Raw genomic sequence first — 15,489 nt, forward strand, 5'->3', positions numbered from 1 at the left:
TAAAAAAAATAAGGAGGGAAAATATAAGCATCTTAAGAACCTGAAGAGGCTAGAGATTTTAAAATGACCAACTTTTAAAGGATCATGTACATGTCACATAGTTCTATTTTGATACCACAATATATTTTCACCCACATTCTTAATGGTAGGTCAATTAAAAAAGATCATTGGTAATTTTGCTTATAGTCCAGAATTGCTTCATTAAGAATCTGAAAATTTTATTTTAGCTCAAGCATATTTTGCTTATCCAAAAATATTACTAAACAGGGTCATTAAGTAATCTACTAAAATAAGGCAATATTCACTTTCTTAGTTCTTAGACTATTTCCCTCTGTAGAAGGAGCCAAGTCAATTTCTCTCCTTTAATTAACAATTATCACAGAAGTTATAATTAAACAGTTTATTAGAAAATATTAGCGTTATATATCCCTGGATCTTTGGGTTTTTTAAATTTTATTCAGTGGAAGGGAAAGCTATCTTTATAACCTAGGTGGAAGTTCTAGATATGGTATAAGGAAAACTGAAGTCCAAATCTGGTCTCAGATACTAACTATATGACCCTGGACAAATCATTCAACTTCTATTTTCTCATCTGTAAAATGAAGATGGTAACAATAGCACCAACCTCTCAGGGTTCCTGTGAGGATTCAAATCTGTAAAAGACTTTTGCTATATAAATGTTACTTCTATCGGCAATGTTGTGTGGGGGAAATAAACATTAGTTAAGTGGTTACTCTCATTTGGAACATTAAAGAAAGAGACAGAGATTCTTGACTAAGAAAAATAATAGAAAAGCAAAAGGGAAAAAAGCATGATTCTTTAAATTAGTATAAGAACCCTGGAAGTCTCTGAGGTCAAAATTATTTTCAGTTTTAACTATAGTTCTCTAATGATTGTCCTGTGGAGTATTCAGAGACTACAAAACTATGAATTAAAGGTCTAAAGTTTTTAGTTGCAAACAAGAAGACCAAATTAATAACATACTTGTAGAATTAAACAACTGCTTTATAAGTGGACAAATCTACAGATGCTGCTAGACTAGCTTTTTCGTATTATTTGTGTACTACCAGCAGCAATTAATCATTAAAAATCTTTTATGTGATTATATGGCAACAAACACATGATGTTGAAATATGCAAAATGTTGAATAACTTTTTTTAATCTTATGGTTTATCCAGGAACAACTATTAATATTTGCACTGATGGTGCAAAAAAGCAATGGTGAGTACAATTGCTAAGATCAAAGCAATGGCACTAAACTATACACAGTCATTTTATTCATCAGTGACATGCTCAGTTTTTTTTAAAATACTAGTAACATTTAAGAGCACCCTTAATGAAGCAATAGATATTAATTTTATTAAAGTTAAACCCTTGAGTACAACATATCTTTTCAAATACTCTGATGAAATGCTTAAAGCACTTCTACTGTGCTAAGTTACAATGGATGTCTCAAAGAAAGGTGCATATAAAATTATTTGAGATGTAAGTTGAATTACTAACTTTTTTTTTCACAGAACACCATTTTTACTTAAAAGAACAATTGACAAACCAAGCTGGAACCAAACTAGTTATTCACCCTTGGGTATTTGGCAGATTTTTTTTTCTTGAAAATGAATAAAATGAGTCTGTCACTTCAAGGAAAACCATGTACAGTATTTCTTGCCAATGACTTTAAAAAAAGTGCTTTCAATTGAGAATCAGAATTTTGGAAAACTTCAGTCTTCCACCAAGAGCTATACAACTTCCCAATACTTAGATTTTTCTAATGAGACTAACAGTTAATATCAACATGCAGTTTTTTGTTATCACATAATGAAATGTGCTAACATTTTTGGAAGATCTGCATAACTCAGTAAACCAATGTTAAAAACATGCTCAGGCAAAAGATCCATTCAATGTATAAGCTAGAGTAATGGATTTTAATGTAAAATAAATGAATAAATAAATAAATGAGATTTCATGATGTGATTTCAAATGCCACACATTGAACTAACCTTTAAGTGACTACCTTTTCTCAAGTTCTGGTGTAATATAAAAGAAGAATATCCACAATTATCTGAAAAGGCTATTAAATTATTCCTTTTCTTTTCTAACTACTGATCTCTGTGAGTCTACATTTTCTTCAAATACATAAAAACATCTGAAAGCTGAAGCAGATATAAGAATCCAGCTGTCTTGCCACTCTTCTAATAAGTTTATTGTTATTTTTATTTCTAAAATGGTAAAATCATGTATAACCCAAAGCTCTTTGGGGTTCCCAATAATTTCTTAAGAGTATAAAAGGGATCCCGAGACTAACAAGTTAAAGACTTACTACATTAAAGAAAATGAAGAACTGAGTAGAATACCTCTTATCTAGGTGTTTGTGACAGAAAATAAAAAGGTAAGAAAAGTTTAGTACAGTCAGTATCTTAGCAGACAGGTACCCAAATTATTGTTGCAAAGAAAATGTATTTTTACTGTCCTATCTTCTCAGGAAGATAAAAGAGCTAAAATAAATAGAAATCTATACTTCTGCATACTCAGCTCTACTCTTAGAACTCCTTCATTGTTTCCTTCTCAGGTATCAGGGACTTTTGTGACTCTTTAAAAAAAAATTACTGAACTGTGCTCCTACCAATCGCAATTCATTTTTGCTAACATTATTATACTTCCCTATTTGTCATTTGAACTTTAAAAAGATTTCACTCTATAAGGTAAATTCTATTTGGAGGATTCTACTAGAGGGAATTGGGGAAGAGAGAAGTGGAGGGAAGAAAGGTTATGGAAGCCTGATCCAGAAAATAGATAATCAAAAAGGTATCCAGAGAGTAGACTAATGTCCAGTAATCTGTCTAGTCAACAAGCTACTAGCTTTGAACTTCTATGATTATAATTTTTAAGAAATTATGTACTAAAAAAATCAAATAAAATTCAGTTTTATTTTTAAAATAATATACTTATTAGAAAAGCAGCTTAATAGTTAAGATTTTTCATTATAAACAGTTAAGCAAGCCTACAAATTAGCTATTCTCAGACAAGAGTCTGTAAGAAAAATCAGCCAACAAGCCTAAAAGTAACAATTGCAATTTCTCTAAAAATTTAGCATAATTTAATTCGCATTCAGAAATCTAAGTATAAATGGATGTTAACAAAGTTAAAAATTTATATTTCATTAATAACAGCTAATTATAAAGACAAATGCATTATGGATTTAAGTGTCATAAAGGTATTCAATATTTCTTAGCATGTCTGGTAACTACTAAGAAATGTTACATTTGTAATATGTATATCTAACCACTTTGCCCAGTTTTGCTTCTTTTAATACCAAAGCCCATGGAGATTATAAATTAAGTTATCCCACCAGCCAGTATTTTCAAATTCACATAATTTCTTTTAGTACTGATTTATGATAAAATTTTAGAAAACAATCAATCAACAAGCATTAATTAAGCACCACACACCATTTTAGATAGGCAATGAATAAAACAATTAGTACTTTGAAGAAGCTTTCATTCTAATAACAAAAAAAGAGGTATGCCAACTAAACCAGTAAAAAAAATCAAATTCACTTATCTTTTTCTACAAGTCTATTTTTTTAAAAAAATCAAAAAAACAATTATTACAATCTGTTGTAATAACACATGATAATCTGAGTTAAGTACAGCTAGTTCCCCCTCACCACAGAAACAATGAATCTGTGAAGTACTACTTCTGTGAACTACTGTGGAATCTTAAGCATTTGAATTTGTACTGCTTGAATTTATAAGCATGTAACATACGTTAACTGATTCTAGTCCAAAGAAAATAAGCAGTTCATTTAAATAATGTAACCATATCATGAGATTTCTTATTTGCATTAATTGGAATCTAGCTGTATTTATACTTAACACAGGTAAACCAGTCTCTAATTTCAGGAAAGACTACATAAGCAAGAAAAAAAAAAGACCTTATTAAAGCATACCTACTTGAAATGTTAAGAGATGTATCCCACCTACCAACATTTTTAATAGAAATGTACTGGAAGAATTTATTTATAAATTTTCAAAAACTTAATTACTAATGTCATTCTCTGTTATCCTCAGATTTGATGTCTGCTGATCTGCTTTGAATATGCTCTTTGCTTTCCTTAATGATAGGTTTATTTTTGTGGCTTTTAAAATTTCATACTATAGGTTCAATGACCATGTCTTTTTTTTAAGGTTTTTTTTGGGGGGGCAAGGCAATAGGGTTAAGTGACTTGCCCAAGGACACACAGCTAGGTAATTATTAAGTGTCTGAGGCCACATTTGAACTCAGGTCCTCCCGACTCCAGGGCCAGTGCTCTATCCACTACACCACCTAGCTGCCCCTACCATGTCTCTTTTCAACAAACATTTCTGCGTACAAAGAAAAATGTGTCCAAATCCACCTAAAAAGACTGTTATTAGAGACTAAAGGGATAGCTTAATAAAAAGATTTTTATAGCATGGTATCATCATCATCATCATCATCATCATCATCATCATCATCATCACCATCACTATTACTACTACTACATAAACAAAATTTCTCTACCTGATTGACAACATTCATTTGGTTCACTCCTAGAATGAAATGCTTCATCAACATTACCCATTAGAGACATCTAGCATGGAGAGAGAGAGTTTAGGACTCAAAAAAATTGTCTTCAAGGTCAAACCAAGTTTTTTAAAACAATATATAAGGATATATATACTCACGGAATTGAGTTTCAAAATAATTAAAATGACTAGGAACAGAACAAATAAATTCAACTTAATATGATATTTTGTAGCAATTATAAGTATAAAATAGGGTAGACAGTTCACATAACAAAGATCTATACATTTTTACTGCAAGCGTCAGGAATCAATGTGTGATGTAACAACATTTTTGCTGTACTACAGTCTGAAATGGAAGGAATACCATATTGATAATTCATTTTCTGCTCAAATATACTGGAAATCAAGTATCATGAAATCTCTGATCACAAAAGTTCACCATATTCCTAAATATGTTCTTGTTTTCAGGTGTCTCTTTGTGGTTTTTTTTTTTTTTTTTTTGGTTAATTTTTACAATGGAAAACCCAAGGATAAGTAGGGCTTAACACAGGAAAAACTCATTTGTAGGCAAATTTTTAAAAACATAATTATATCTGTCTGTCCGTCTACCTACATGCCTAGCTACATATGAATGTTTATTTTCTTAAGTTCTTAGTAATTTTCCTAAGAGAATATTAATACTTTGTTAACTGAAAAGTATAATTTTTTTTTTAGGTTTTTGCAAGGCAAATGGGGCTAAGTAGCTTGCCCAAGGCCAAACGGCTAGGTAATTATTAAGTGTCTGAGGCTGGATTTGAACCCAGGTACTCCTGACTCCAGGGCCGGTGCTTTATCCACTACGCCACCTAGCCGCCCCCTGAAAAGTATAAATTTTAAGAACAGACTGATAAACCATCAATCATTTATTCCTTTAAATTCTAGAACCTATACATTTCATGAGTGCAGAGAAATTTCTGTGAGGGGAAACTGCACATCAGAAACTTCTGTACCATAAGTCTTAGAGATTTGTTTAGAGCTTCACATATCACAGGATCAGAAATCTAGAACAAAATATGTTAACTTATGTGTAAAGAAGTTTGGAGACTTGCTCAGGGTTGCACTATAAATATAAATCAGAGGTATATCTGATCGAGATCAATTCAAGTTTTCCTGACTGAGACTGAGGTATGCAATCTGTCTTTCAGTTACAGCTTTTTACATTCTAAAAGACTTACATCTCCAAGTCAAAAATATCTTAAATCAATACAAATAAAAGTATATTAAGCTTCATGTCAGGATTTTGTCTTATTTTGGGTTGGTTTTGGATATTTTTTGGGAGGGGAGGACAGGAAATTAGGGGAGAGAAAAGACTTTGTGGCAGTTGGTCAACATCTGCAACTTCTATGCTGACCAAAAACTACTCTGCAATTTGAAAATGCTGCCAAGAACACTTAGAAGGTAAATTATTTGTCTGTAGTTACATAGTAAGTGTCAGATGCTGGAGTTGAACCCCACTTTTCTTGACCCTGAATCTATTTTCTAATACCACACTACATTTCAAAATTTAATGCATAAGAAAGACTATTAGATTGATACTTTGACTGTGTCCTATACTAAAATAAACACTGAACAAAATTTCAAATATAATTTAGTTTTCTTACATTAAAAAACAAACTGGTTAATGTCAGAAACCATCATTGTTTTTTGCTTTCTCCTTTAAAATTCTCAGCAAAGAATATGGCTCTCCTTAAACAAGTAATCTCTTCTTTCCTCTTTTGTTTGCTGAGGTAGGGGGATACTAAGAATAAAAAAAAATTTGATGTCATTTCTGCAATGTTTTCATTAATTTCACTGAATTTGTTTTTCTTTTTATTCTTTGCTATAAGCGATGGCTCTTTGGGAGGAGGCATGGGGTGATACAGTGGGAAATTTAGGTGACATAAAAATAAGAACAAAAATATATTCAAAAAGAAAAATCTATTACATTGATATTTGTTTTCCTGGTCTCAAAAAAAAAAACTATTAAGAAAGTATTCAAATCTCTAATTCCAAATGAAAACTTTAAAATAACCTAGAAGAAATCTGAAACAGAAACAAACAACAAAAGATGACAAAGGTCTAAAAACTTTTGCTTCACAATGAAATTTATATAAAATCAGCATTCACTCTCAAAATTCTGATTGTCAGAGAAATGAAGCTGCTAAAAGTTTAAGTGCTTCTGGACTCTGGCTACCAGACACCATTCTAGAAGGGGAAATAATCTTTTCAAGGAAATAATATAAAAAACATAACTATACATTATTTTTCTAAAATTAAGAATATTTTTTGGCATCAGTTTGAAGAAATTATAAGGATCTAAACTAGGATAGTAATAGAGAGAGGAAAGCATATGTATATGAAAGCTAGCATGGGATAACTTTATGCTGCATGGTGGTAAGAGCATTCGGCAGTCACTCGAATATAAAAGTTCAGAACTCACGAATGAATTCTATATGGGGAACCATCTTTATAACAGAGATAACTAATGACATGACAGTGGATAAGATCAAGAGAACAGAGTATACAGAGAAAATAAGGGCAAGAATAGTATCCTAACATACACTTATTTAGGTGAAGAAAAGACAACAACGAAGGACAAGAAACATATATAGGTAGAAAACCAAAAAGGAAGTGTCATGAAAAGTAAAGAATCAGAGTATCAAAAAGAGAGAGAGAGAGAGAGAGAGAGACACAGAGAGAGAGGATCAACATCAGCAATTGCTACAGAAAAAAAAAAAGGAATGAAAAGGGGTCATTGGACCAGGCAATTAAGCAATCATTAGGGACATAGGAGATCCCAATTTCAGAATTGTTGTTCAGTCATTTTCAATTCATATTTGACTCCTTGTGACCCCATATGGAGTTTTCTTGGCAAAGAAAACTGAAGTAGTTTACCATTTCCTTCTCTAGCTCATCTTACAGATGAAGAAACAGGCAAACAGGGTGAAGTGACTTGCCCAGGATTATACAATTAATATGTATTTGAACTCCAGGCCTGGCACTCTATCCTCTGCACCATAGCACAGTGAGAACAGATGAAGATTTCAGAGGCTTAAGAAATAATGATTTACTTCTGGTAAATGAGTATAAGAAAAAAGGTACTAAAAAGGGGAGGGGGGGGTACAGTTAGGTGGTACAGAAGATAGAGCACTAGCCCTAGGGTCAGGAGGACCTGAGTTCAAATCTGACCCCAGCCACTTAATATTTACTTATGTGTGACCTTAGGCATGTCACTTAACCTCACTGCCTTGCCAAAAACAAAAACAACAACAACAACAAAAAACAACCCGCAGTATTATAAAAGGAAAAGAACAGCAGGCATGTTAAAACAACAAATGAGATCCTAATGGGAGAAGTACTGGACAGGGTAAGGAGAAGTGAAAGTAGAGGCTTTAGGAAGGGAGATAGAAAGGGGATGATGAAGACGTGAGTATTCTAAGTATTAGTGGCCACAATCCAGGTCTCTTATATATAAAATCCAGTGATTTTCAACTATTGTTGTTTATTGATAAGTAAGGGTAGATAAAATATCAAGTTACTAAGAAATCAGGAGAAAAAAGGTAGAAGGCATCTAATATTAGGTGCCTAAGCAGATGACAAAGTAGATATATATATTTGAGAGGAAAACAGAGATTGGGTGGCCTAAGGAAGAGGTAAGAAGACAAAATGGGTAAAGTACAATGTACCAGACAAAAAGAACCATTGGAGGATATCTTAAAATTCATCAAAACATAAGTTATCTTTGATGAAAATTTATGTTATCCTTTTTAAAGTGGTCTTCTTGAGCAGCTGTGACCAAAACTTCTGAAAAACCTCACTAAATTTAATGTGACTAACTAATCATTTGGCAGACTCGAGTTTATCATACTAAAACTGCAACCTATGTTCAGGGGAGCACTATCTTCAAGAAACCAGAGTGAGTAAATAAGTCTGTGAATAAGTAAATAAGACTATCACAGATACTCACATATACAAATACAGAAAATGAAAGGGCTTTCTGAAGTTGGCTAGAAGGCTGGAACTTATTCTATAAATGACATAACTATATCTTAATTTATGTTAACAGGCAGATTAACTAAATGTTTATATACACTGTAATTTTTCCAGTGATAATTATTCTTACAACCAGTTTCTAAGATATACTCAAATGGGCCTGTCATCTTATTGATGTGGAAATTCCCTAAAATTATGCAGATCATACCTTAGCATGCCTATTCTGTACGACTTATCTATATCCCTTTACAAGTAGCTTTTCCCTCCTATCAACACCACAATGATCCGATAAAACAGATTACCAATCACTTATCCCTCACTCTTGCCATATTGACCAAGTCATCTTTTTTTACTTTCATATTTTTTGATGACATCTTTTAAACACTTCATAATTCTTTGCTTATAATATTTCAATTTTTCCCACCCTCTACCTACCTAAGGTATTAAAAAGGATAATTTCAGAGATATTTGAGGCCATTAAAAGAACTAGATAATTTCCCTAAGACTATCCACTCTTGTTCAATTCTAGGTCCAATGCATTATCCATTTGTAGTTTACAAATGTTACATAATAGGTAGATTTCAGCTACTTAATTTTTCCCATATGGATAGTTAGGACAAATTCACAACTAATTTTTAAATATGTGTGTCACTTATATTTAGTTTCAAGTTCCTTGTCTTTCTGTTTCGTTTATAGAGAGAACGTAAAGAATGATATTTTTCAACTGTATAGGTATCTTGTATCTATGGCACAAACTAGATTAATATTTTACTATCTTAAAAATGCTGTAATTTTTAGTATTTACTGCTTCTTTTCACACTCAGTCAAAAAAATCTCTACAGAAGCAGAGATGGTCACACAAGAATGAGGGCTTTTTATTTTTATTTCATGAATTACCAGAGCAAGAGAATTTATAACCAACTGGCAAAGTTGATATGCCTCTATTAACCTAGGCTAGTCCTGGCATTTTTTTCATTACACATCACTGCCTCTTCTAGTAAAAACTTAGCCATCCATCACAGATTCCTTTCTTTCTTTTTTTAGGGGATGGAGTGAGTAGCGAGCAGCAAAGAAGGACAAGCAGAACAAGGATTGGAAGGTCCTGACAAAACCCGATTCCATTGAAATTTTTAAGAGGATACCAGGGCATCAAAAAAAAGATACAAGTTTTCAAAGAATATGGGTGAGGAAAAAAAATGAGTCTTGCTCCATTCTGAAGTGAAGTCACAAGTGTACTGTTAACAACACCCCCATCTCAAAAATAATGATGCTCTGACATCAAGTTTCTTTCCTAAACACTAACAATTCATCTGTACTACACCAATTGTTAAGGCAGCCAGTTTTAAGCAGACAGATAAGTAGCCTTATTTACTTTTTTTTCACTTGCATGCTTGCCAACAACCAAGGAAGTTCCAGCACCAAGCATTCCTTCAACAATAAAATTAACATCCCAAAATGTCAAAATGGCCTGAAAGATAAATAAAAGGCAATAACATTTAATACTGACTCAAACACTATCTCAAATAGGCTAAAAAAAAATCTTCATGGAATACATTGACTGCTAAACATTTCTGCTATACACAACTTCAATATAATTTATCATAATGTTTATCCTTCGCTCTCAAAGATGACCATGATATCAAGGAGGGATGCCATGACAAGCACATGAATTGGATTTGAGCGAGGGGAATTTTGTGCTAAGGCATCAGTCTCACTTTCTTCTCCAGAGTCATCTGGGTCCAGTGACAAGATATGAATCAGTACAACTGAAGATGACCCTGGATGTGAGGCAATCAGGGTTAAGTGACTTGTGCAAGGTCACATTTAAATATCAAGAGCCTGAGGCTGGAATCTGAATTCAAGTCTTCTTGACTCCAAAGCTAGTGCTCTATCCATTGCACTGCCTAGCCGGCCATAATTTGTCAATATTCACATAAATAAAGCTCTATCGGAGTTTCTTCTAGGAGATGGAAAATGTTACCTATACTAAACATTTCATAATGATATGTTAAATCAATTAATGACTTTTTACTTATATCAATTTTCAGGGAATTATTAAGAACATCTAAATAAAGAATTATCTAGATTACAACAGTGATTAAAAAAGGATAAAATACAAATATATGCCAATAAAACTAACTTTGCATCCTTATTAGCTTAAATTCTTAATGCAACATTTTGCTAGGAGTTGGCTCTTTAAACAGTTGGGTTTTTTCTTTTAACTGAAAAATAGAAGACAATCCCTCCACACAAGATGTAACTCTATTAATCTATCCATGATGAAAATTAATCCAAATGATAAAAGTAAAAGAGTTCTTTGTATTTTTCTTAACTTCTGATATTTTCCTATTAGTCAAATCCTGTTGAGGAAGTAATAAAAAAAGCAATAACAGAAAAAAACTCAAAATAGGATTAAAATAAATAAATCATTATTAATGTTCAAATGATTAATTATCAACTATTAATGCCAAATAAAATATTTTTATTCAGTATTCAAATTAATGTTCAAATAAGTTTTCAAACACACTGTCTTGTCATTAATATCCTGAAAAAACATATAGGCAGACTACCAAAATTCTATGTGCTTATTTTTTCTTACTACTAACCTAGCAGTGATAGTTGCTTGAAATTGTCTTCAAATCCCAAAAACAATGAAGCCAAGTTGAAATTCCACAGTGAAGACTGACATAAAATAATGAAAAATATGTAGTAGAATTAAATTCTAATGCCCTCAAAACTGTATCTCACATGTATACATACAAAACAACAGGAGTCAGACTAGCATTTTGTATAAAATACTTCTAAAATATACAAAAAAGGGATGATCCCGAAGAGTTGTATAGAGAAATGTTGAACCTTTCTATTAATTTTCATTATATGAGATGAAGTATAAGAGAAAAAAAATGCTCGATTCCACCAAGTTTCTATTTGCCTGCTCTTGCCATTTAATCTAGATGTATTTTTCTCTTCCATAGTCAAACTACTAGTTTATTTGGTATCTAACCTAAATTTTTGTTCCAGTTATTCTCAAAAATACTTTGTTGGTGTTTCTAAAATTAACAAATCAATTTTCACTAAAATTTAAAAATATAAGTATTTTCAAAGTCTTAAAAAGTTCATCTTCTAAATGACATTAAGATACTTTAATGGCTTTTTTGAAGTTTTATGATAAAATTTATTTAAAGGATATAGATGCATTATTTCCTCATTACTATCAAGGTTTGTGGTTTTTTTTTTAAATCAAAGACTACATTGTTCTAAAAAAGAGCAACATCTTAAGATAGCAAATCAGAATACTCTTGCCCCTCTCAAATATAATCCAAAAAAAATTTCTAAAAATGCAATCTGTACCTTATGTTAAATAATGTTTTCTTTGTTTTACTCATACTTGAACAAAATTCTATATCATGTTGTTTTGTAACTATAAAGGCTAACCAATTATATACATTAGGTAAAATAAATCAAGATTAAAAAATAAACATAGAACTATGTTTAGTAGAATTGTGTTAGTAAGATTTAAATTTTTTGAATTAAATTCTCACAATTTAGATATATCTTTGTCTTTCAATTGTGCATAAACAGAACCTACATGAAAATGATCAAAGTCCTACTTTGAATCCTCATTATGCCATGGAGCTGTGACCCTGGGTTTTCAAATTTCAGCAAAATTTAAATTATGGAAGTCCTGCATCAAACGACTTCAAGTAATAGATTGTCTTTCACTCAAAGACCACTATAACTTAAGTTCATAGAGATTTATCAACAAGTAGACCAGACACAGCAATTCAAGAAGCCTATCTAAATAAAACACATAGGTAAATTACAAGCTGACTTAATGGTGCTTGCCTTCACAGAATTTACAATCTAAATGGAAAAACAAAACATATAGATGTAATAAGACCTAGAGAGGAATGAGTTGAGAAACTATACTACTGATATTAAAATAAGATGGAAAAAATGAGCTTTATTGAATATATATGTATATACATGTAAAAATAGGGAGTAGTTTTATACACAAGTCCTGCAACCATTCTAATGTATTTCTTTCTCTTAAAATCTCTAATTTCCTTGAACAAGATTCAGCTAAAACTCCATCTTATTCGTGAAGTTTTTCTTGATTCTTTCAAACTGCTAGTGCTCTCCCTCTCAAAACAACCCTAAATTTAATTTGTATATATGTTTTGTATATGTACATGCTGTCTCACATGATAAGACTATAACCTGCTTGAAGGCAGGTACTACTGTATTTTTGCCTGTGTAGTCCCAGTGCCTAGATATATAGAAACAACTTAATAAATATTTATTTATTGACTGAAGCATGGGCTAAGTACTTATATTTAATGAAAAATAAAGCAGGATAATCACGATGTAGATTAAGCCCTAGGGAATCTTTAAAGACAACAGCAAAGAGTCTACACTTAATTGAGACTGCTCTTATAACTAATACATCCTTCCCTTCTAGGAAGAAGCAGGGACACACTTCATCTTACCCCAAACCAAAAACTTGACCTTTTCCTTCTCCTGGCTTGTAGTTGAATCTCCAGCATTTAGAATAGTAAGTAGCACATGTACTAAGAAGTTAATAAATGTTTTATTTAAGTTTAAGTTTTTATTTAAGTTTTACTAAGCAAGGGGAAGGCATTAAATCAATCTGACTGGTGTATTGTGTTTCCTTGGGTTGCAGACTAGAGTAGGAGGAGTGGAGACTGACAAGATGATTGATATTAACCTACTAGGCATGAGATGAGAAAGACTTGATCTGGGTGAGATCAGGAAGAATGGAAAGAAAGGGATTAATCCAATAAATACTTTAAAGGAAGTGAAATTCAAAGAAAAGGAAGGACCCAAAATGACTCGAGTTTTCTACCTGAAAAATGGTAATAATGCTGAAAGAAAAAATAGAGCTGAAATGGGGAAGCTGTGTTTGGACATGGAAAATTTAAGAAGATATTACCTCCAGATGGAGATGTCTTCTTTTGTTGATCGGTTGTTTTAGTCACACCCAACTCTTTGTAAACCCATTTTGAGTTTTTCCTGACAAAGACAATGGAGCGGTTTACCATTTCCTTTTCCAGATCATTTTACAGATGAGGAACTGAGGCAAACAGGGTTCAGTGATTTGCCTAGGATCACATAACTATTAAGGGTCTGAGACTGGATTTGAACTCATGAAGATTAGTCTTCTTAACTCCAAGCCCCTTGTTCTATTCACTGCCACCTAGCTGCTCCAAAATGTCATTGAGGTAGTTGAAAATACTGGCTTTGAGAAAACCAACAACATACAACAATTATCTAAAGAAAATCTTCATTAGATGTAGGTAAAAGTAAAAATTTTAAATTTTATGCAGCCTTGGCTAGTTTATTTGATTGAAATTTTAAAGCACTGCTGTAGTTCCTAACAAATATTTCAACTATATCATTTTCCTAGAACTAACATGAAAAGCATAGTGGAGAAAGAGATGGTCTCAAAGTCACAAAGACTTGAATCTAAATCTCAACTCTGATACATTACTATGTGACCCTATATTGTTCCCAAGCAACACTACAAGAATAAGTAAAGAACAGCTGCTAATATAAATAGGTAGACGTATTCTCTCCAGGAAATCAGGTTTATTGTTTTTTTGTTTTAAACAAAATGAGATGAAACAAATAAGCAATAACCCCCCCCATCACCTTTATTCAGTCCCTAAATGAGTGTGGGTATTTCACCAATTCCCAATTTTCCCAATTTAGAGGTTAAAGAAATTAAAGGAAACTATCCTTGTTTTAAGAAGGAAATAAAAGGATGAATTTAAAATCTGATTAGTAACAGAGAATTTCAGAATCGGATAGGTCCCTCCCTGGAGACTCAGTCCAACCTAAAAAAGAATCCACTCTTTAATATACCTTTGACTAAAGGCTTAATTTTTCAATAAAATATAATTAACAAGAATATGAAACTACTATGGAATATACAACTTAAATTTTCTCAGAGACCTTGATTTAAATTTTGCCCCAAAGTACAGAAAATATTTTTAAAGTATACACTGTATACAGTATAAAATTAGATATCTAAAAATAATCTGAATTTTCTAAACAGTACTGCTCTTATGTAAAATTCAGATAAAGTAATCTGAAAATAATTTTTGTTTGGTTTTCAAAACAATTCTGTCCCACATGATTAAAGTCAACAAATTTACTTACCTATACTGGGGGGACTGCCATAGTTGATTGGAGACTCAGGAGGTCTTCCACAATGTAAAGCAGCAAGAGCAGATCCTTTCCATACAACATGTTTGCAGCCTATTAAACATATATGTATATTTATATATATATATATATATTTGAATATAGGCACATTTACACAAAAATTTTAAATGATGATTTTTAAATCATTCAAGCTATCTTTTGAAGCTTCATACTTTTACTTGTGCGAAGCAAAGACTGTCTTCCAGCTCCTAATAATGTTTGCACTCCAGGAACACTTTGAGGAATTTCTTGCTCTAGAAGTGGTCCTAGTCGATGGCATATTTGCAGCAAATGATCAGGTGCCAAATGTCTATAATACTTCACCTATTATGCAAAATAGAAAAATATATTTGCTAAAGGAAACATGAATATGTCATAAAGCTAATATTATATCTGTTACCTAAAATCTAAGGAAAAAATTATCAGGAAAGTATAATTTTCATTTTGAATTGTAAATAAACACAACTGATTTTTAAAGCAGAGATTTGTCCTAACTATTCTATCAGTTGCTTCTCTCTATATATAAAAATAAATCAAGAAGCTTGACTATATATATATGTATATATATGTACATATATATATCATACCTAGTTTTAAATCCTGTTACTGTCATTTAGTACTAAACTTTCCTTTCTTAAAAAAACAAAGGGTTTTACAGAATGATCCCTATCTAATTCTCATTACAATTTTAAATTCCTTAAAAATT

At 31.8% G+C, this 15,489-nt stretch overlaps 1 protein-coding gene across 11 annotated transcripts in view; it reads right to left on the reverse strand.

Annotated features, from left to right (window-relative positions):
* Positions 1 to 15,489, reverse strand: part of PHIP (PHIP subunit of CUL4-Ring ligase complex) — a 192,520-nt gene that overhangs the window by 154,144 nt on the left and 22,887 nt on the right. For 10 of the 11 annotated variants that reach the window (XM_074237360.1, XM_074237361.1, XM_074237359.1 and 7 more), the window contains exons 5-6: positions 14,957 to 15,107; positions 14,739 to 14,837 (exon numbers count right to left, since the gene is read on the reverse strand). In XM_074237360.1, coding sequence (XP_074093461.1) covers positions 14,739 to 14,837; positions 14,957 to 15,107 — 250 coding nt within the window. Of the gene's footprint in view, positions 1 to 3; positions 13,590 to 14,738; positions 14,838 to 14,956; positions 15,108 to 15,489 lie in introns of those variants that run through there. The other variant, XM_074237369.1, reaches the window with a different exon arrangement.

This window comes from Macrotis lagotis, chromosome 5 (assembly GCF_037893015.1).
Source record: "Macrotis lagotis isolate mMagLag1 chromosome 5, bilby.v1.9.chrom.fasta, whole genome shotgun sequence".
Classification (NCBI taxonomy): domain Eukaryota; kingdom Metazoa; phylum Chordata; class Mammalia; order Peramelemorphia; family Peramelidae; genus Macrotis; species Macrotis lagotis.